At 46.7% G+C, this 23211-nt stretch overlaps 1 protein-coding gene across 1 annotated transcript; it reads left to right on the top strand.

Moving 5' to 3' along the window:
• Window positions 1-7926: 7926 nt before the first annotated feature.
• On the top strand, window positions 7927-22894 carry Srd5a3 (steroid 5 alpha-reductase 3). The gene is made up of 6 exons (XM_052198752.1): window positions 7927-8194; window positions 15681-15823; window positions 17121-17156; window positions 17663-17860; window positions 20945-21079; window positions 21909-22894. Exons 1-6 carry the CDS (start codon window positions 7974-7976, stop codon window positions 22166-22168), a joined length of 993 nt encoding a protein of 330 aa, XP_052054712.1. The 5' UTR covers window positions 7927-7973; the 3' UTR covers window positions 22169-22894.
• The last annotated feature ends 317 nt before the right edge of the window (window positions 22895-23211 follow it).

The following is a 23211-nucleotide window of genomic DNA, read 5'->3' as shown; positions in this document are numbered from 1 at the left end:
CATCTGAAAGGATAGGATGTAATAATAAGTCATGAGAATTCTGTAGCCAACAAGATTTATTGGCCATGTAGGCTGAAGTTCTGGCTGGAGACATAGACATGTTCCAGTCAGCTTCAGAGTTGTTCCAATAGAGGGTTTAGCATTAAGCATCACCAGGTCATTTGGTCCTTTGGACTCTCTCCTTTCTTTGTACAGCCAAGCTCTTCAGGAGGTCTCCCTCTATCAAAATTGATTATTATTTTGGATGGAATCCAAAGCCTTCCTTTCCTTGTCTATTGACACAAACAAATAGCCTCTTTCCCTACAGAACGTATTTTGTCCAGCAGTTTGAAGTCTTTATAAGTATAGACTGATTCAATCTAGCAGCCCCATTTTTATCCAGATCTACTCCATTTTGAACTCTCTCAAAGTGAAAGTGCAATATTGAATATATATAATCATTTTTATTTTGACAATTCAAAACAAGATTCAGAGTCCAAGTATCCTCCTCCACAGTGGCATACATTTACTATTACTTATGGAGTTCCTCTGTGTAGCCTAGGCTGACTTGGACTTTCTCTGTAGATCAGGCTGGCCTCCACGTCACAAGGAACCTATCTGTCTCTGTCTTTGTTTCCCAAGTACAGGATCAAGGGCCTGAGTTATTTACTTAGCATTATATACCCTTGAAGACATTTATACCACTTCTATCTTCTCCCTTCTTTGGAGATTACTTCTTATGTGGCTATGTCTATCCTTGCGTTTTCTCTTTTAACTTAGCATTCTTCCCTGTGTTCAACTTTATTTAAACTTCTTTCCATCTTAACGCCCTAGCATATCCTCAAGCTATGACACTTGCTCAGAGGTCTTGGCCTGGGTCACGCATTTCACACCAGGCTGAGTTGCCTGAGTTGCCATTAGTTCTTCCGTGAGACCTCCCACTCTCCAAGGAAACTGACTGGCTGTTGAGACCGGCATTGCACCTTCCTTCTTCACAGGCAGTAGCAAGTCCTCAACCCCATCGTTTTAACCTAGACCATTGTCTATCAGTGTGTCCAGCTGGATAAAATGATGGAGCATCACATGTAGGTCTTCATTAACATTAATCCCTCATCCTTTTCCATTGAAAACAGTATCGCATTGCCTCTGACATGTATTTATTTATTTATTTATCCCCTCTGACAAAGGGCATTATATTCTGTATTGCCAAGCTGATAAAAAAAAAAAACATGTGACGTTTTTAAGTTTTAATGTTAATAAGCTTAACGGTATTATTTTTTTAATCTCTTGTCTAGTGGTCTCTGTATCCGTTTCTTCTATGGATTCTTTTTTTCTCCTGAGAAGATAAAAGCAAACAACCCTGCCCAGCCCTAACTCTGGGTCATTACACTGATTAGCAAAATATATTTTTTTTCTAGGGCAAAAATGCTTTTGGGGCAAAGAGAAAAAGCATTGTCTTTCAAATTGAAATTATAAACTTACCTTACATACATGGTTAAATATACCTATATTTCCTTTTCTTTTTATATAAATCTAAGGTTGATGTGCATTTATCTTTTAAATGACTAAGGATCATTTCTATTTAGTATAAGGCAGAAACTTTTGATCTTTAAGGAAAAAGTGTGTCACTTTAGATTTTAGACTGTCATTTGCAAGCAGCTTTGTCAGCAGGGGTCCCCGACTTCACTGTGTGGACCACACAGGTCTAGAATTTGCAGAGGTCTGCCTATCTCTTTCCTGTTTGCTGGGATTAAAGGCCAGGGCGAGCACTGCCACCACCCTGCTCAACTCCAAACCATTGTAACTCTCTGATTTAGAAAACAACAAATTTGAACTGTAGCAACATTCTGAATTTATTTAAAATCCTTTAAAATCTCGTATATATTAGTAATGCCAAATGATAAAATATCTTTTCAATTTAGCACAATTAGCATCAAACAAAAAAAAATCAAGCAAAGAAACAAGAAAACTCTAAGTTTGGGGGCCAGATATGTTATCTCATGCTGTAGCATATTATTGTGTAAATCAAAATGATCATTAATATTCTGTCTATATTAACACTAGAAATTAATACAGTAGCAATTATTCCTTAGCCAGCCTTTTCCCAAATAACCACATAGAGACATTTTAATATTTCAAAGCCTAAGGCCTTAGCTGGGCAGACTCTCATAGCTCATCTAAGTTAAGCTGACCACCTTGCCCCATCCAGCCACGTGGCTAACTACACCTTCCAGGCCAGTAGTGATCACGTCCGACTCCTCCCATGTCTGCCACAAATTTCCTTTTTTTTTTTCCCTATGAGGAAAAGCCTTTTTTCTTCTTCTATTTTTTATTGCTTGCAATTTAGCATTCCTTCCATCAATTCTCTCCTTACCTAAGGCTGCCTTATTCTTCTTAGAGAGGGCACAGAAAGCTAAGGTCATCGGTGAACATATTGTAACTAGCACCATGACAACAACAGCAACTAAAATGAAACTGTCATCTCTGACTCTCTCCCTAAGGGTTTCAATTTACCAATTTTAAACTTAATACGATTCCAGTTCAGATGCTTGGGGCTTTTTATTTTGTACCTTGGCTGTTGCTAGACCAGGCCTATCCTTTCGGATAGCTCAGGGCTTCTGGTTCTGCCCATGCCAGCTCCTTCCCACCCACTGCTCTGCATGCTGCTTCAGGCCATGGCTTCAGGCCCAGCTCTCTCTAGTGTGCTTTTAACTGTACTGAGCTTGGGAGAAGACACAGCTATTGTGCCCTCAGGCTTTGGTCTGCTTTTGTTCTTTTGAAAATGACTAGGCCTGACTTCCCGCCCCCATCATTCACCTGGGTCTCCATAGGCTTGGGTTTTAATTGCTGTAAGTTGGGCACCATAGTGTTATGGTAAATTTTATTTCTATCCCACCTTAGACCATTTAGTTCCCAAATAAAAGACACAAAACCTTTATATTTATAATAAACCTTTTTGTTTGTTTGTTTGTTTTTGTTTTTTGAGACAGGGTTTCTCTGTGTAGCCCTGGCTGTCCTGGAACTCACTCTGTAGACCAGGCTGGCCTTGAACTCAGAAATCTGCCTGCCTCTGCCTCCCAGAGTGCTGGGATTACAGGCGTGCGCCACCACTGCCTGGCTATAATAAGCCTTAAAACATTAGAGCTGGGCAGATATCAATCCTCTATGCTATTTTGTCCACTTCCCTGTCACTCCCAGGTATCACTCACCATGTTCTGCCTGGGATGCTCCTACTCCAACAGAGCGGCTCTCGTGACCATGATTTCATGATCCACCTCCCCCATGGCACCTCCCTCCTTCCTTCTTCCTTCTCTTCCTTTCTTCCTCTGGGTCTCTCCTCAGACCCAAGCCCAGGAACCAAAGCCCTGCCTACCTCTCTTCTGCCCAGCTACAGGCTGAAGGCATCTTTATTAAGCAATAGTTTTAAATTAAGGAGCAAGGTTTGTACAACAAAAGCTGGCATACATGAGAATTCACTCTCTTGAGGCAACTAGATCTCATGATACAGAATTTAGCATTACAACACATAGCGATAGACCAAACCTCAACAGTGGTGGTAATTTTAAGCATCTGTTGTGTAACAGTTTTCTCCACAATTAAACATGCCCTGCAGGACACTCCTTAAGCAGGCAGGTAAGCAACTCAAAAGAGCTTCAGGAAGTCCCTGAAACTGACCAAATTCACTGGACCCCCTCCCTGCCAGAGTAAACAATAAAAGCAGAGCCCCCCTCAGACCGAAGGAAGCTGAGCTCAAAGACTTTGAGAAGAAAAACTGCAAAGATAACTTTGGCAGCAGACCAGCTGCTTGGAAGACACAGAAACCATCACAGCCCCCTACAAAAGGTTTAGAAACAGTTAAGGCCTTTGGACGTTCTTCAACCTGTTGAGCTTCCTGCAGTTCACAACCATTGTGTGCTGCCCCTATGTGATGCAGCTGTCTTTGAGCCATTTTTTTGATCTTATAAGTAACCCCTCACCACTGTGGTGGTTTAAATGGGTATAGCTTCCATAGACTTACGTGTTTGTGTGCTTGGTCCGTAGGGAATAGCACTCTTAGGAGGTGTGGCCTTGTTGGAGGCAGTGTGTCACTGTGGGAGTGAGCTTTGTGGGAGTGAGCTTTGAGGTCTCTTATGCTCAAGCTACAGCCGGCGTGGCACACAGGGTCTCCTTCTGCTGCCTTCAGATCAAGATGTAGAACTTTCAGCTCCTTCTCCAGCCCCTTGTCTGCCTGGATGCTGCCATGCTTCCCACCATGATGATAATAGACTGAACCTTTGAAACCTATATTTTCACTGATAGATAGTAAGTCACTGATAGATTTTTTTTCTCTCTCACGGTGATGCAGATATAGATTAGACCAGATTAAAGTAGATAAAGGCAGGTTTATTAGGAGGCAGCTCTCGGGTGGGTTCACCGATCTCACAGATGGAGGTCAGTGAAGACACCTATCACTCAGACTAAAACAAGAGGGCTCTATAGAGCTTAGGTGAGGAACAATGATGTATCAGCTAGGAGCTGGGATTGTGCCCATACATGATGTCTTAGTCAGGGTTTTACTGCTGTGAACAGACGCTATTACCAAGGCACATCTAATAAAGAACAACATTTAATTGGGGCTGGCTTTCAGGTTCAGAGGTTCAGTCCATTATCATCAAGGCACGGGCATGGCAGCATACAGGCAGGCATGGTGCAGGAGGAGCTGAGAGTTCTATACTTCATGTGAAGGCTGCTAGCAGAACACTGGCTTCCAGACAGCTAGGTAACGGGTATTAAAGCCCCCACCCACAGTGAAGCACCTACTTCAAGAAGGCCACACCTTCTAATAGTGCCACTCCCTGGGCCAAGCATATACAAACCATAACACGTGGTCAAAAAGTGAGCCCCTGGGTAGGTTGCTGGAAACAGGGAGAAGAGGTGTAAGGGTCCAAGAGTTGCTAAAGGAAAACCCCAAAGTTAAATAGTATGCAAAGGCGAAGAGTGTTTATTCTTCAGAAACAATCAGCATTCATTGGTCAGCCAAACAATCAGTATTCATTGGTCAGCCAAACAATTAGCATTCTTTGGTCAGCCAATCAGCATTCATTGGTCAGCCAATTAGCATTCATTAGTCAGCCAATCAGCATTCATTGGTCAGCCAAATAATCAGCATTCATTGGTCAGCCATTTTTACACATGGAGACTCTCGGGAGAGTGTGCAAGCTTCTCTTAAGCACAGATAGGATAATTCTAGGGATGGCTAGGTCATTTTTAATATGATTGGCTAGGTAAACAGCAGTGACCTTTTTTTATTGGTTGCTACATTAGTTTTACCACTTTGGTTAAGCCTTAGTTAAGTTCCAGGAACTGTCTGTTTGGACTGGCTGTCTCTCTTAGCTAGATGTCAGGGCAGTTGCTGATTGGTGGCCCATTGTCTGTGGTTTTTCTGAGAAGTCTTGCTTGCTTCCTTGGCAAACTGAAGCCTAAGGCCTAGCATGATTGCCTGTTCTAAAATGGAGTGAGTTAGGTCCTCTCAGAGGAGGGATGACATGTGAGCCTGGACTTTCCTCCGTGTGAGTGGGCTTGGTAGGGGAAGACAGACCTGTTTCCCCTGCTTGGGCAGGGGATGAGCATGGGTTCCAGCCTCACAATAACCACATAAAACTCAATAGTTCACGGAATCAGACCGTGGTGGCATCGGGACTTTGAGCATCATGAGTTCCCTATCTGGGGTGAGCAGATGTGGATAGGTCTCCCCAGGGAAAGCGTTGTCACACAGTGCTTTCATTGACTGATTTCTGTGTGTTTATTCTCCATAGTTATCACGCCAACAGCCACATGGCGTTTTACTGATACGGTGTGAGTGGGGGGTGGTGGTGGAGAGATGGCTCAATGGCTAAGATAAATACTGCTCTGGCAGAGGATGTGAATTTGATTCTGTATTAGTAATAATATTTTTTTGTTGCTCTGGTGAAATGCAACGATCAAAAACAACTTACCGAAGAACGCGTTGGCTCACAGTTCCAGAGAAAGGGTCCATGATGTCGGTGGAGACATGGAGCAGGTGGCTGAGCAGGGACCCAAGTGTCCTGGTCCCTCTCATTTGTTTTGTCAGGTTGACACAAGCCAGAGTTATAAAACTGTGGGGAGGAAGCTCAACTAAGAAGATCCCTCTATTATTAATAACGATTATTGATGTGGAGGGCCCAGTCCTGCAGGGAGACCCCTGGGCAGGGAGTCCTGAGTTGAATATGAAAGTATGCTAAGCAAGCCACAAGGAGCAAGCCAGTAAGCAGCACTCCTCCATGGCTTCTGCTTCAGCTCCTGCCTCCGGCTCCTGCCCTAACTTCCCTCGATGATGGACTAACGGTGGCATGGAAAGAGAATTGACATAAACACCCTTTCCTCCCCAACATCCTTTTAGTCACGTTTGTAATCTCATCAAGAGAAAGCTAAGACACAGAGAGATCATGTCTTCAACTACGGACACAAAGCACTGAGTGTGAACTGGAAATGGGGCGAGTCTATAACTCTCAGAGCCTGTCTGCAGGGATAGACTTCCTCCAGTCTGGCTCCCTGTTCTAAAAGTTCCATAACCTCTCCCAGAAAGGAAGAACATGTTTCATTCAAATCACCACAGGCAGATAGCTCCTGCATGCCTGTCACCCCGGTTCCAGGGAATCTGACTTCTTTTGGGAACTCTGAAGGCAACTGTGCTCACATGTGTACATACCACATACATACAAACACACACAAACACCCACACACACAATCTAAAAATAAAAGAAATATTTTTACTTTAAGAGAGAAAATGTGAATGTACCATAATTTGGCTAAGCACATCAAGGTGTATTCAGGGGTGTGGCCATTTTTCTTTTGGAACCAAGGCTGTGATAAAGACTTGTATTACAGGGTTACAGTTGGATCCCAGTTGCTTCCTCCTTTGTGAGTAGCCTGCATTATTCGAGAACCCCATGGCCTGAAATACCACTAACCAGCTGTCAATACGGAACCACGTCTTTATCCAGCATGTGATGGTGTTTTCCACTGATGCCGAGAAGACAGCATCAGAGCAAGAGCCAGATCTTTGGAGGGAGGTTTCTGGAGATCTGCTGTCTCCACCCCGCCTACTGCCCTCCCACCCCCACGGCTCCTTGGACTCAAGCCAATGAGAACATACAGGTCTTCCAAATCTTTTCATTCCTAGTAAAGGCAGCAGACACAGCTGGTTAAACAGTTTGTCCATGGAGCAGATGGGTGAAAAACTTAGGTCTATGGAGGGCATTACTCTGCCTTTCCACTCCAAGATCCAGAGTTTGACAGAGAAGCTCCAGCCTAAGGTCAACAAAGCCTAGAATTCCCTCTCCAAGGTCTTTCCAGAGGTCAGCCCTGAATTTACATAGTGACCCCCATCTGTGGTAAGCTAATGGATCCGGTGCTTCTGGTGGCCCAGCATGGTAGGTACTAAGATCCTTCAGATCTTGACTCCTGAGGGACCTTCCGGGGACCCAGCCAAGAATTCAGCCTGTGCTTCAACCAAAATTTCTACACTTTTTCTCAGCAGTAATCCCGCAGTCAACGTTTACAGAAACTTGGGCTGGTGAGAACCAGAGTTGGATTCCCGGACACGTGCCACATGGCGGAAGGAGAGAAACAATTCCCCCAAACTGTCTAAGGCTTCCACCCACCCCTCTTGGCATATTTCCACTCCACTTAATAAATAGGTGTAACGTGTTTATTTAAGACTTGTACTGTAGCACGCGCTCTTGCATGCTTCTGCAGAACTTCACGTTGGAGTTGCATCTAGGAATTAGATTAGAGGTAATAAGACTCTTAAAGCGCAGCCGGCTCGCCCCCGGTGAGCAGAAGCAAGAACAGCTCCGGGGCGCCTAGCCAGGGGCGTGGCCGCCCGTCCCGCCCAGGAGCCGCGTCACCGCCAAGCGCGCCGCCAAAGCCGGAGGGGGGGGGGGAGGGAGAGAAAGGGAGGGCGGCGCGCGTGCGTAGCCCGCTCTCGGGCCATGGCTGGCTGGGCGGGGATCGAGCTTTCGGCCCTGAACCCCCTGCGTACGCTGTGGCTGGCGCTGGCCGCCGCCTTCCTGCTCGCGCTGCTGCTGCAGCTGGCGCCCGCCAGGCTGCTGCCGAGCTCCGCGCTCTTCCAGGACCTCATCCGCTACGGGAAGACCAAGCAGTCCGGCCCGCGGCGCCCCGCCGTCTGCAGGGCCTTCGACGTCCCCAAGAGGTAACCTCGGTGGCGGGGCGCGCCCGGCAGGGGGCAACAGAGGCGGCGCGGGCCACGTGAGCCAGGGGCTGTCCCCGGGCTGTCCCCGGAAATGACAGAGCATCTCAATGTTGGCCCGGTCCCCAGGGAGCCGCCCTAGCTTCCTTATGCCGGGTTTTCCGCGTCCCCTTCCCAGAACTTTAAGGTCTTGGAAGTTTATGGAGGTGGATGAAAGTTCTTCCTCGATTTCCTCAGTTCTCAGCCCGACCTGTCACAGTCAGAAAAGAAGTCCAGAGGGCGCTCCCCTGGGGCTGTGCTGACATCCCTAACCTGCATCTCCACAGGTGCAGCTGGCAAACTAGCCCAGGATGCCCCATCCCATCCCGGAAAGGTTCTGTAACCAAGTTGTGAAATACTGAAATCTTCCAGGGCACATAGAGACTCCACTGATAATATATGAGACCTGCTTCACGGCTTTCTCATTTTTTACTCCACGATGAATTCAGTATGTAGATGGAGAAGTCATCTTAACACAGTATTCTAGATAGTAAAGCCGCGTCTTTTGTGTGTGTGAAATGCATCGTGCATTTGCATTTAGAACTGAATTTGAAGGAATGTGATGGCTTCTGAGGGACTCATCTAGATTGTTTTCGAAATCTGTAGACGTTGCCCACCTCTGCAGATGGCGGTGGGAATTATCTGCTGGCCCCAGCTCTCTCTTGACTGTTGGGAGAAGTCTATCAGGGGTTTAGTGTGAGAGCAGAGAGCCACCTTATGTGAATAATGAATGGTAAAGAGATAAGGCCCAGAAGAACTCTTCCTTAGCGGCCCAATTTTAAAAAGATGAACAGATCCTGTCTTCTTACCCTCGGGTTTGATTGGCCTATATCCCTTGTGCTATATAGCAATTTATTTTCTCTCTTTTGAGAAAGATCCTAGTGTCCCCTTATTTCAGAACACACTTAAAAAATCAGTCATTCTGTCTGGACAGGACTTCAGCTGTTACATTCCAGTCTGCCTTTATGTATCAGCCAAGAAAGAGGCAGGCCTTCCCTGTATTCATTCCGGTAACACTTGGTACCTTGGGCTTCTAATTCTTAAGGTATTGTGAAATAATTATTCTTTCCTTCTTCCAGTACTCAGAGCAGAACCTCCCATGGAGTTCAGGTGCTCCGAGGTGATGAGGCCTATTGTTTTCCCCTAAATTGAGTTTTGTTTTGTTTTTTTTTTCCTTCAGTACTAAAGAAGGTCCAGGGGTTGGGGGATTTAGCTCAGTAGTAAAGCGCTTGCCTAGCAAGCGCAAGGCCCTGGGTTCGGTCCTCAGCTCTGTTAAAAAAAAAGAGAGAGAGAAGGTCCAACAAATTCAGGCCAATAAGGAAAGGCATTTTTAATTGAGACAAAGATTTAAAAGGGGGGGGGGAATATTTGCATGAAAACATTGTCCTTTGTGATTGCTGCCTCCCTCTATAGGAAAAGGGGGTAAGTTGGGTGAAGGAACATCCTGTTGCCAGCTTCCCACTTCCCTCTGTTTCCAGAGGCCCTCCTCCCATGACAGTATGCTTAGCACATTCATAATGGGAAAATAATAAGTGAATTAGAGAGCACTACTGCAACGGAGTGACCCGTGTGCCGAGTGCTAATGACTTGAAAGCCTTTCTTCCATTGGTCTTCCTGACAGACCTGTGAGGGACCTGTCATCTTCAACATTCGCATCCATGGATGTGCAGATTCAGGCTGGTTGTACAGTGAGTGTGGCGGCTGGCCCTCGCAGCTGCCGGTTGCTGTAAGATGCTGAACTCTTGACCTCGGGATGCCTTGACAAGCTCTTGCACCACACAGACCTGAGTCACGTCTGAAAAATCAAATGGCAGTGGATTTACCCCTGCGGGAGGCACTTCGAATTATCTTGGTTAATCCAGATTTTATAGTGTTCGGTAACCTTAGCTAATGTGCTTCTGACTTAAATATTTTGAATAGTTTCTCCATGCATAAAATATAATGACATCATCAGGAATGAAGATAAAAATTAAGTTGGTGACTTCAACACTTACAAACAGGCATCGTGAAACCCCATTTCTGCACATATGGTAGTATTTAGGTCATTTCGTTGGTAATTGTTTTCTCCTAAGGATTCAAGAATAAAACCTAAGTCAGTTCCTGGAATGTGGTTTTCTATTCTCCAGTCTGAGACCCATTGTTTGTTTGAGTTTTGGGGTTTATTTGTGTGTGTGTGTGTGTGTGTGTGTGTTGGTTTTTGTTTTGTTTTGTTTTGTTTTTGAGGCAAAGTTTCTCTGTGTAGCCCTGGCTATCCTGGAACTCACCGAGGTCCACCTGCCTCTACCTCTCTCGTGCAGGGATCAAAGGCGTACACCATCATGACTGGCATCTAGGCAGCAGCTGCTTTCTTGTTTTGATTCAATCCCCAGGAAAAGTGTTTAATTAAGTACCCAGGCCTTTGGTGTCAACAGTAAATAGAAACACTTTTGTTTCTAACATTTCAGAATAGCTCCATGTAATATGGAAACCGTTGTCACTGAACTGGCCTCTGCAGGTCAGAGACTGCCCAGTTTTAGTCCAGGAGTATCAGAAGCAGTCAGGGGATCTGTGGATTGGATTCAGGAGTTACATATTTAGATTCACCGATGTCTTAAATGTAAGGAGTTAGCATTCCCTTAATTATGAGTGTCATTGACAAACCACAGGACAACAGCAGTGTCTCCACGTTTTTGGTAGAATATAATACATGAAATACCCTTGAAGCAGTATTGTTTCTATAACCACAGAACCAGTGGTTATTCACCACGAGATCTCATTATTCAGTACACAAGACATGCATGGGTTCTTCGTGGCGGAAGCTTGACTTTTAATAACTGGATTACCTAGACGTCCATATATTGATTTTCCTAGTCCCTTCCATGTGTCTGTGCTTAAGGCAACATTTCCAGAAGGGTCTAGGGCCTTTGTCGGACAGCATCTGCATTTGCCATTGGCTATAGCATCCTCAGCTTCTGTCTGGAGGAAATAAGGCTCTCCCGGCAGATTGTTTGGAACAATGGATGAGAGGTTGGGTGCTCAGTTACTTTGGTGGTTAATGTTGAGTTTTGAAAGACACCGGATATCCTCCATGCATTTAGCTCACCAGTTTTCTCAGAGGGCCTGTTGTATACTTCAAAGCTAGTTCAGGCTTATAGGTAGACAGAAAAATATGTAAACACATTTCAGAGAAGCAAAATCTTTTCGGGGGAGGTAAGTGCCCCAGAGGAGACCCTTCAGGATTATTTGAGCCAGGGAAAGAGCTGTGAGGGAAGACTGCCTAGAGAGGATAGGAGGGGTGGAGAGCATAGGAGGGGTAGGGAGGATAGGAGGGGTGGAGAGCATAGGAGGGGTGGGGAGGATAGGAGGGGTGGGGAGGTTAGGAGGGGTGGAGAGCATAGGAGGGGTGGGGAGGATAGGAGGGGTGGAGAGCATAGGAGGGGTGGGGAGGATAAGAGGGGTGGGGAGGATAGGAGGGGTGGGGAGGATAGGAGGGGTGGGGAGAGGGCCTCTTGGCAGAGTCTTGTGGGCCCTGAAGGATGGGGAGCTTCTTCAGGAGAGGCAGACGATGCTAAGGCCTTATGGTAGAAGGGGAACCATTACATCGTAAGACTTAAAAAGAATGGTGCTGCCACTGTGTGGGAAGGACTGGGTAAGAGGCTGCTGTGCTAGTCCTCCTGTGGACTGCAGCTTCAGCACCATAGTGTCTGCAGGTGTCATAGGAGGGAGCGTCATAAAAGTAGCACAGGTTCAGTCATCTGGGTGAACATTAGTTCCCTTCCCTAACTACCCTGCCTTACTTAAAATGATAATTCTGCATTCGCCAACAGTCCTTCTTCCTCCCTTCATTCAGACACAGCCCATAATCACCCAAGTGGTTGTTGGTCAAAGGAGTATCCACATCAAACCACGTACAGTCGTCATAAAGATTGCCCTGTCCCTACTCCCAGGAGTTGGAAAAGGGCACTTCTAGGAAGCAACTTACGGAAGGAGGGAAAAGGAGGAGCAGGTCTTAGTCCAGAAGGCAGTGGGGATTTGAGGTGTACATTTTGAGTCTTTAGAGACAAGCAAGAGATAGGACCTCCTACAAAGACTAGAAAGTGTTTCCTGTATGAAGGCATTCAGACAGCAGTATAAAAGGTGAGACTAAAAAACAATGATGTGTATTTAAACTAAAATCCACTGTGGGAGAAGTAGTGCTGTATGTCAGGCCTGGCTCAGCAATTCACTTCAAACAACTGATTCACATAAATTGGCTATGTGAGACGCAGGGCTAGGGAAGGAATTTCAAGCAAGCCTCGTCTGCAGGCAGTGGAGCAACAATGTGGTATAGACACCAGTCATTCTAGCTGCATCAAGAGCCAGCCACTGCCCCACTGTGCCCTTGGATGAAAAACCTGTAGTTTTCCATGTGCCACACACACAAAAAAAAGCAAACTATGGAATTGTTGTGGAGATGAAATTTCGTAATCATGCCTCTTCCCCTAGTTCCCAGGTTACATCCTTTATGTCACAACTAAATAGCCTCCTTGTCATCCACAAATGGGTGTTATGTGTGTTTCTCATTATTATTTTTTTTTAGGAATGTTTTGCCTGCATATATATCTGGGCACTGTGTGCATGCCTGGCGCCCCTGGAGGCTAGAATAGGAGGGGAGTCCTGTCCCTTGGAAGTAGATGGGTTTGATGGTTGCGAGCCATCATGTGGTACTAGGAATTGGACCTTGGTCTTTTGGAAGAGCAGCAAGTGTTCTTAATGGCTGCTAAGCCATCTCCTCAGCCCATCTCAGATGGATCTTTTGAAACTTTGGACAGGACTGAATAATGATTTTCTTTTAAATTTGGTCAGCCTAGATGGATTCCCCAGTACAAAAGCAGCATCCTTACAGGGCTCTGTGTTTAAATTTAGAGGAAGCATTCAGGAATTGCATATTCTATACAGAAAAGCCACGAAATCACTAATCCAGAATCACTAATCCCAACTGCTCTGATCCCTTATCAAATATTACAATAGATGCCTGGAACATTACTAACTCCACTAAAAGGGTCTCCCATTAAGAGAGGGAGGCCAGGTCTGTTTACATCCTTCAAGTTCTGGCTCCTAGAAATTGGCCTAACACACCTTAAGTTGGACCTAAATATTTATGAAAGAAAAAAATAGATCAAGCACCAGCCTTTCCCTCTCCTCCAAACCTGTGAATCATACAGTTAAAAGCGTTCTTCACCTTCTTTCTGCTATGGCCAGACCATTCAGCCTGCACTTGTGCTAAGTTCCGGACAGTGTGTATTAAGGACAACCTGGAACAGAGCTGACGCTAGGAGCTGTGGTGGCAAGTGGCTGGAATGCATGGACTTTTGAGAAAATGAGGCCTCTCTTCAGGTGGTCTCTGAGCTGGGTGGGTGGATAATTCCGGCAGGATTTGCCAGCTGCAGCTGGGAGCACGGAGTGGGCCAGAGCAGGGTGATGGGGAGCAGGGTGATGGGGAGCAGGGTGATGGGGAGCAGGGTGATGGGATCAGGTCGGAGTTTGTCAGGCTGGGTCTCTGGGCATGGGTGTGGCCATGACTTCTTTTACAAGCATATTCTGGTGCATGTGGGAAGACTGCTGAGCTGATGCTTAATTCTCTTTGGCTCCAGATCATCTTTGTCTCAAGGCAAAGTGAAAAGAAAAAAAGGAGTTGGTTATTAGTGCGTGAAACACCAGGGGAGGTCAGGTGATCACCTGAATCGATCTGAAGAGAGGAAAAATCCAAGTTGAGCATCTCTTAACTCAAAAATATGAAATACTTCGACATCCAAAAACTCTTACATGTGGACACAGTGCCCCTTGTAGAAAAAGTCCCACACCTACCTTCATGAGATTGGTGATGGTCAAACAGCAGATACATTAAACAGTAACGTACTTATAAGGCCACCTTTAGCATATCAGGTATATAAGGCATTAGTCATATAAGTACAGTTTGTGTTTAGACTTGGGTCTCACCCTTCAGGTTCTCTGTCAGTGTATAAGCAAAAGTCCTAGGTGTTTCAGGCAGGAGAGGCATAGGAGGTGAGGGAGCTGGGGAAGTAAGAATGCTTGGTATGTAAGCATTAGAATTAGAATTCTCCAATGCCTGAGTAAAGAAGATGGCTGTGTTAGGGTTTTATTGCTGTAAGGCGATATCATGTCCACTAAACTAAATAAACGACAACATTTAACTGGGGCAGGCTTACAGTTTAAAGGCTTTTCATCATCATGGCGGGAAACATAGCAGCAGGCAGACATGGTGCGAAGCAAGAGTTCTACATATTGATCCGCAAGCAGCAAGGAGAGACTGTGTCAACGATGCTTGTAGCTTGAGATCTCAAAGCCCGCCCCTGCACAGTGACACACTTCCTCTAGCAAGACCACACCCACTCCAACAAGGCCACACCCCCTAGTGGTACCACTCACTATGGGCTAAGCATTCAAACACATGAGTCTATGGGGGGGCCACACATATTCAGACCACCACTGTGGGTGTGTCCAAGTGCAGGCAGTCCACATTACAGCACTGGCAGAGTCAGGAGAATTGCTGGAGTTTGCCACCACCAAGAACCCCACCCCACCCGTGGTCCTCGTGACGTGTAAAATGACTTCATCTTAGCAAAGCAGCAGCATCTTTTACATTAAATTAGGATTGCTAATTTCATTTAATCGGTTTTTGTGCCTTTATGTTTATTTGCTTTGTAAATAGCTCATTGCAAAATAGGTTCATGGTCTTAGTCACTGGAGACAGAATCATAGGGAGTTGCCACGTGGCGATATTGTTGCAATTTTTTTCACATTATAAAAAAATTTGGAAGGCTTGAGAAAGAAAGTGGATCAGGTAGTAAAGTGCCTCCACATAAGCGTGAGGAGCTGAGTTTGATCACAAGCCGGACATCGTACATGCACCTGTAATCCCAGTGCAGGGGAGGAAGGGACTTGCCGACCAGCTAGTTTAGCTGGAGGTGATGGCGGTTCTGAGCTCCCCTACTTGGGTCTTCTGCAACAGTGCGCACGCACACGCATATAAGTGATAATAAATTTTTAAAATTTTAAATAAGGTGTGTGATGCAATCTGCAAAGATTGTTTAGCAGTTAAGAGCAAAGCATACGCTGCTATTTCAAAGGACCAGGTTTAATTACCGTGACCCAGTTGGGGATCTGATGGACTTTCGCAGATCTCACAGGTGTTAGCATGATCTCATTCTTCCGTGCAGGGAGCTTCGGTGCCATGTGAGAAATCGGGGACCATTCTTGTTACCCAGCGATAAGAGATTGTTAACTGACTCCTTTTTCTACTCCAATTTAATGGGTCAGGTGATTTGGAAGTATTTTTGAAATATTCCCACCTGTAGAATTCAGGTTCTGTTTACAACTGAAACTCTGCTCTGGGGCGTGGGTGGACGGGCAGGTGCTCGGACTTTTAGAGGCTGGCGCTGGCTCTGCCTAACTCTCCCTCCTTTTGCAGGTACTTTTCCCACTTCTACGTCATCTCAGTGTTATGGAACGGCGCCCTGCTCTGGCTCCTTTCTCACTCTCTGTTCCTGGGAGCGCCTTTTCCAAACTGGCTTTGTGCTTTGCTCGGAACTCTTGGGGCCACGCAGTTCCAAGGTAATTTGGCTTCCTAGCCCATTCCTAGTTCTTGTCCGGGTTCTCACCAATCAGGGCCCTCTGCAGGGCCTGGTAAGTGGGGGCAGACAGAGTTTGCCTGGTTGGTTGGTCCCCAGTCCTCAGTGATCCGTGGCCAAGCCCAGGCTCAGGCTCTGATCAGCTGTCTGGCAAACCCGTGCTGAATGCAGGACTGGCTGTTCTCCTGCTGATATTATTAGTGTGTGATAATCTTATGAAGACGGGCTCATATGCACTGGAGAAGCTTTGGGAAAACCTCAAGTTTGCACGGACACGTTTATCATTCCTACAGCCACAACCATTATCATTACCTTAGGGCTCACAGAAATTTGACATTAAAAATTACTTTTTGGTAAACTTTTAAAAAGGTCTGGGGACTGGTGAGATGGATCATGGGTAAAGGCATCCCCACCGGGCGTGATGATTTAAGGTGCATCTGCAGGATCCACACTGTGGAAGGAGGAAACCAACTCCTACAAGTTGTCCTTTGATGTACACCACACACACACACACACTCTCAAGAGAGTAAATAAATCAGTTAATTAAAATGAAAATAAATAAAAAGAAAAATGTTATATCGTGAGTCTTCTGCTAAACAATGAAACTGAATAGCAGTGGTAAGGGTCTGAGGGTCCCAATGCATGCGTGCCCTTGTCGCTTACCGTGTTTATGCATGAGTACGCCTCTGTGGCCTACCCTGTTTATGTATTTAGATTAGATTTGAGGAGTTTTTATTATTTAACATGTTCATAAAGAATTGAAAGCTGGGTTTCAATTTACTTAAAATACAAAGAGCAAATGACTCTATCCTGATAGAAGTTAGAATGGAGTCCTTAACCTTGGGGCAGGGTCATACTTAGAAAGAAACATTAGGGGGCGCTGGTTAGGTTCTTAACCTGGGTGCCAGTAATACCAGGGAATAAAAATTCACCAGGAGGTGTGTATCTGTGTTACTCTTTTTAAAAAGCAGGACTAGGGCCGGGTGGTGGTGGTGCACGTCCATAATCCCAGCACTTGGGAGGCAGAGGCAGGTGGATTTCTGAGTTCGAGGCCAGCCTGGTCTACAGAGTGAGTTCCAGGACAGCCAAGGCTACACAGAGAAACCCTGTCTCAAAAAAACCAAGTCAAAAAAAAAGCAGGACTAGAGTTTATGGTATTTTAAAAATGAGCTTTTGCTCATATGCCCTTGGATCACGTCACGATGGGCCTGCAGGACGGTGGTTTGTGGGACCCACTCTCTCTCCAAACAGTCATTTCTCCTTTGCTTTTCCTTTGGCAGCCCCGGGGACGGAGTCCAAGGCCTCTCGGATGCTAGGCAAGTGCTTCACTATTCAACTCTAACTCCTTTTATCTTTTTTAAGTCTAGAAAGGTATAGTGTAACCTGTTTGATGTCCCCCTCTGTCTCTGCCTTGATGGGTGGGTGTGGCCCCAGGGACCCACCAGATAGGGCTGATCTAACTTCAACACGGGCCTCTCCCTGACCGACTGCATTTAGGACTTGGTCAGAAACTAGAGACTCACGGACCTTGAATCCTGTGCACCACAACCCTTCGTGGTGATGCCCGTGTGCCCTGGGAGGCTTTTAAATGATGGAGTCACAGATGAGTGCTGTCCCCCTTCCCAGCATTCTGCCACTCATTTATTACCACGTGACTCATTCACCATGTGTCCTCACACTTTGAAAGAGGAAGCGTTAATTTAAAATGGTCTCTGTAGCCCTTTGACTCTGGCCTTAGGTTGCACAGAGGGTTAACTCAACCCTTGACTTAATCCTGGAGGAGAGACAGACTGAGCGTGTCCCCTTCTCTCCTGCGTCGCAGCGGCTGAGATGGCTCTGTCTGCCTTCTTGGTGTTGGTGTTCCTCTGGGTCCACAGCCTCCGGAGGCTCTTCGAGTGCTTCTACGTCAGCGTCTTCTCTAACGCGGCCATTCACGTCGTGCAGTACTGTTTCGGGCTCGTCTACTATGTTCTCGTTGGCCTGACTGTACTGAGCCAAGTGCCCATGGATGGTAAGAATGGTAAGTGGCCCTGGCGGTCATCCCGGTCACGTGACCGCAGCCCGCTGAAACCTAGGGACGCGAGCAGCAGCAGCAGCTGAGCCTTCAGGGGAGATCGGAAAGAACAGATCAGGCCTGGGCTGTTTAAGGATAATAAAGTTAAACTGTGTGGGATTGATCTATAGGGAGGCAGGAAGTGGAGCTGGGCTCTGAACAGCAGGTGGGAGCCTCCCAAGGAAGTGCCCTCCCCCCACAGGTTGTCTGGGGGTACACGGGGTGGGGGGAGGAGCTGGGGGGCGGGGGAGAAGCCTCTATGTGGGATTAAATCACAGAATGGGAGACAAAGGCGCTTGAGGTGAACAGCTCTGATTTGAAAAAGGAATGCAGACTGTTCTCTTGACTTTTAATTCTTGGGATCTCTGCCCACATAACAAAAGCCCTTCTTCATGTGGCGCAGCCTGAGGGAAGAGGAAGACTGAGAGTTGTGCTAACTGGACATTGCCTGAAGGTTTCCAAGTGCTCACCGGACAGGAAGTGGGAAGCAAATGTGTGTGTGTGGGAGGAGGAAGTGAAGTTGGTTGGTGTTCTACATGGAGGTTGGGGAGCTGAGCACAGTGTACGACTGTCAGCTTCGTAAGACAGAACGTGCAGATAATACAGAGCCCTTCTCCTCCTGGGTGATTGGAATGACTGTTGGTGCTGAGGTTACCTTGATCTTGAAGCCTTGGTCTTTCAGCCCAGATCTTCTGGGACCCCTTTTCCATGTCCTATATGATAAATTGAGACAGAGATCTATATTTCCAACTACCAGGACTGATCCTTTTCTTGTTTGATTTCAGTCTCAAGAGTGTTCCTTAAAGTCTGCTCTGTTGCTATAATACACTTCCCAAGGCTATAAGAATTATTTGAAAGGTAGGCTGACTGACCAGACCTGTGAATTATGTACTGGTTCCAGCTGTTCAGTCAGCTTCTCTTCTAGTTCCTCCAAATTTCATTGTATTGGTTACTTTCTTGTTGCTGTGATAAAACACTGTGGCCAAGACAACCTCCGGAAGGAGGATCTTATTGTGGCTCCCAGTTACTGGGGGCTAAGTCCATCACAGCGGGTAGGCGAGGCATGGCTGCAAACCACCAGGAGCAGGGAGCAGAGAGATCACTTCTCAACCGTGTTTATGAAGCTGGAAGAGAGAACTGGAAGTAGGGATAGGCTGGATAGTCCCAGGGTCACCTCTAGTGCTGTGCTCCCTCCAAGGCCGGGCTCCCTCCCAGGCCACACCTCCTAAACCTCCACAAACAATCTCACCAACTTGAGACCAAGGGCTCAATCCCTGAACCTCCCTAAAATCCATATTAATCAGGTCAGTCTTTCCGCCCAGGTCTCCCCATGGCATTCAGATGCACAGCCAGTACTGTGGTTATTTTGCCAGAGAACTTTCCAGACTCCTTGGCTGCCCACTAGCTTTCTCTCTGTCAGCTTCTTTGGCCTTACATCACTTTTCTGAACTTTGTTCTGAGGCTGGAGCCCGGCTTCCACCTTCTGCCTCATAAAACTGCTCCAAAAAGGCAGCTGAGACACCCACAAAAATATCTTCCTGAGGACTGTGAAACTGCTTCCGTTTCAACTGGTCACCCCTCACAGGGTCACCCGGAGTCACTGGGGCAGTGTGATTGTATTAGTTGGTCCCACTTACAGTTGAGACCAAGAAGCGGCTTCAGGAAGAGGGGTTGTTTAAGTGGGAGAGCGCCTAGCAGTGCGCTTGTGTGTCCGCCAGGCATGGTAGGTTGCTCACAGCCATAATCCCAGTACATGGGTAGAAAGGCAAGAGGCTCACTTCAGGTTCAGGGCCGGGTTTGTCCATGTACTGAATTCCAGGCCAGCAAAGTCTACACTGCAAGGCCCTACCTCAAGAAAGACAAATCAAAATTCACCTCCACAACAAGGAAAAGCCACATTTGCCATCTGTAGGATCTGGTAGGAATCCTGTAGGTTTGAGTGTCTGCTGGGCTTGGGTCTCAGTCCACTCAGCTGAGTTTGTTAGAACCTACATCAGTGGACCAAGGGCACAGACCCTTCCTGGGTCTTTATGCAAGAGAAAAGAGTGTCTGTGGCCGTGAAGAACTGGATTTAGAACTGAAACTGCCACAGGTGAATTTGGTGGATCCTTGTCAGCCATTCACTGGCCTCCTCTGACTCCCACTTGGGGGTGTCTGTATAGAGTACTGTGATCCTCAGTGCTGTTTCCTTAAACAGCCTTTTAGGGCTTTGCCTCAGCTTCAGGCCCCAGGCTGTGGCCAGTTTTCAATGGACAATCCTTATTTCTTCAGTGAAGCAAGGAAGTAGTCCTGAAAGTTCTCCAGTGCCAGTGGCTTGCTCTGGGGCCTCCAGCGGCCTCCCTGCCCTTCTTGGTGCCACAGCAAAAGGAAGGCCTTCTGCTTTGGGAACAGCACCTCAGACTAGGTTCACTCTGATCCAGAAAGGGCATTGTATCATTGCTCTTCTCTTTATGAGAGACCAGGCACGGGTTACCTCAGAGACTCTCTCTCTACTAGCCAGTGTGTGCATGCTTTCTTCCCCCACCCACTCCCCCATCCCTCTCCCTCCCATGTCTGTAGTCCAAATTGGCCTTGAACCCCTATGTACTTGGCTGGCCTTGAACTCGTGATCCTCCCGCCTCAGCTTCCCGAGTACTAGGATGACTGACAGGCATGTGCCCACCATGCTGGGTTAGCCCAGCTTTCTGTATTGAGGATCTCCCTGGCCAGGCTCTGGGTAGCAGCTCAGGGAGGCATTTCTTTAGAGAACTGTTTCTGCATGGTGAGAAACAAGAGATGAGCAAGAAGACTCAGCCGTAGAACACACAGTAAGTCACCCCGCAGTAAGTCACCCCGGGGTGGACTGAGTTCACTCCGGAAGCGCTTGAAGAATGTTGGAGAGAAGATGTCTGTACGGTCTCTGCCTGTGACCACCGGAGCCGCAGAGACTGAGAAGCAGCTCTAGCTGTGCAGAGGCCATTATGCAAGGATAATAGGATACTGTGATGACGTCATTCTTGGAATGCTGCGACTCTGTGACATTGGCTAATAGGATAATTCCTATTCCCGTAGTGTATGTTCTGGGGAAGAATCCACTGATACAAACTCGGTGGTTCCACATCCTGGGAATGCTGATGTTCTTCTGGTCATCTGCCCATCAGTATAAGTGCCACGTCATTCTCGGCAATCTCAGAAGAAATAAAAAAGGTGAGGTGTCTTCTGGGGCCTCTCAAATGGCCTCTCGCCTTCGAAAGGCTGCTTTCTCTGTCCCTCCCTTTCCTTGTCGATATCACTCACTTTTGACAAACACCATTCTGAATCATGAACCTCTGCTTGATAAAATGAGGTGGCAGATCGCCCTGCCAGATCTAGCTCTGACAGTTTGTGACTCTGTCCTGTTCCCACCTCTGGGGACAGCACTGCACACATGTACTGGACAGAAAACTCATATTAGTATGGAGTCATATGACCCCAGCTGAAGGAGAGAAACTTGGCTTCTGAGATAGCCTGGGCTGACTCATCGTGGGCACCATTTGCACTATTTGTGTTTTATAGGTGAGGAAACGAGGCACAGTGAGATTCAGCAGTTTACGTGAACTTACACAGTGATCAACTGGGAGAGTCAGGATTTGAACTCATGCCTCCTGACTCTGGCATCTGAGCCCTTGTGTGCTTGTGAGAACTGAGGGGAAACCTGAGCAGAGGGTTTTTAAATTTTTTGATTTGATTTTTGGTTTTGATTTTTTGTGGTTGGTTGGTTGGTTGGTTTTTGTTATTGCTGTTGTTGCTTTGAGATGGGGGTCACTCTAGTGTACCCCTGGCTGTCCTGGAACTCACTAGGTAGACCAGGCTGAACTTGAACTCACAGAGATCCTTCTGCTTGTGCCTCCCAAGTGCTGGAATTGAAGCCATGCAACACTCATGCCTGGCTAAAACTGATGGGCAGTAGGGACCGACAGGATTTGATACTCACTAGAGTGTCTTGTCGGTGGTTTCAGAAGCAGCGCGGTAACACGCCATTTCCCTTCCGTTCCAGGTGTGGTCATCCACTGCCAGCACAGGATCCCCTTTGGAGACTGGTTTGAGCATGTGTCTTCGGCTAACTACCTGGCAGAGCTGATGATCTACCTCTCCATGGCCGTCACCTTTGGGCTGCACAACTTAACCTGGTGGCTGGTGGTGACATATGTCTTCTTCAGCCAAGCCTTGTCCGCATTCTTCAACCACAGGTTCTACAGAAGCACATTCGTCTCCTACCCAAAGCACAGGAAAGCGTTCATCCCGTTCTTGTTTTAAAGCAGGCGTTATGGGGAAGAACAAAAGCCAGGCAACCGAGTCCGTCCCTAGAGACACTGAGACGGACACTGAAGTACACTTTCTGCAGGAATGTTTGACGGTCCCTGTTCCACTTCAGTGCCAAGCAGTGTTCACGAAGCGTTGTTACGGGAGAAGACATTCCGGCAGGCCTGGGCTTGCAGGCTCTGCCTTCTGCCAAGCTTTACAAAGCCAACTGATAACAAGTAAACAGGTGTCTCCAAGCTGCTTTATAGCCACGCTAACCAGGAGTATAGTCAGCTGTGCGTGGACACATGCATGCTTGAGTCAGCCTCTCTCTCTCTCTCTCTCTCTCTCTCTCTCTCTCTCTCTCTCTCTCTCTCTCTCTCTCTCTCTCTGTCTCTCTCTCTCTCTGTCTCTGTGTGTGTGTGTGTGTGTGTGTGTGTGGGAACAGTGAATTGAGTGCTGTGGGATATCATATGCTTTTAATTAATGTCACATGCCAATAAAAACAGGAACCTCTGAAAATAGCATGAATGAACAGTATGAGACCCCATAGTTCTAGGGAGAAAAAAGTTTGTTGGAGTCCATTAATATTCTGCCTTTTCTCATCAGTATCTGCAATTATATCCCTGCCGCCTCACTTGCCCTGCAACCAGCCTAATAACAAGTTTGGAAACCTCTTTGATGGAATTCTCTTTTTGACATTTGTACTGGAAACATGGAGAAATAAAGTATTTTTATACATATGCGTACACATGCCCTTGGACTGGGTAACACAGAAGGAAGCAGTCTCTCTCTAGCCTTACAGGGTTTATATATACCTGGGTCTGTTTCAGCTATAGAGAAAATCCAAAGGATAACTAGGAATAAAGCTACACCTTAGGTAGCTTATGTTAAAAGAAATATTCAGTTGGGTCAATGGGAAACAGAGGTATGGGGTGAAAGACTGAAGCCAGAAAGTAAAAACCATTGTCCCAGCAACAGGGAAACCTCCACATTCCTACAGTGGAGAATTTTCTGGGCTGGGATATAGTTGGATGGTCAAGGCTTGCCTAAAGTAG

This window comes from Apodemus sylvaticus, chromosome 11 (assembly GCF_947179515.1).
Source record: "Apodemus sylvaticus chromosome 11, mApoSyl1.1, whole genome shotgun sequence".
In the NCBI taxonomy this organism is placed as follows: domain Eukaryota; kingdom Metazoa; phylum Chordata; class Mammalia; order Rodentia; family Muridae; genus Apodemus; species Apodemus sylvaticus.
Note: the sequence above shows the minus strand (reverse complement) of the source record. Positions and strands in the feature narration are given on the sequence as shown.

What these genes read in the sequence shown, in the direction of transcription:
- Srd5a3 (XM_052198752.1), top strand. Translation starts at nt 7,974, where the DNA reads ATGGCTGGCTGGGCGGGGATCGAGCTTTCGGCCCTGAACCCCCTGCGT. An exon ending in GCCTTCGACGTCCCCAAGAG is followed by an intron (nt 8,195 to 15,680) that starts GTAACCTCGGTG and finishes CTCCTTTTGCAG; the next exon opens with GTACTTTTCCCACTTCTACG. An exon ending in TGGGGCCACGCAGTTCCAAG is followed by an intron (nt 15,824 to 17,120) that starts GTAATTTGGCTT and finishes TTCCTTTGGCAG; the next exon opens with CCCCGGGGACGGAGTCCAAG.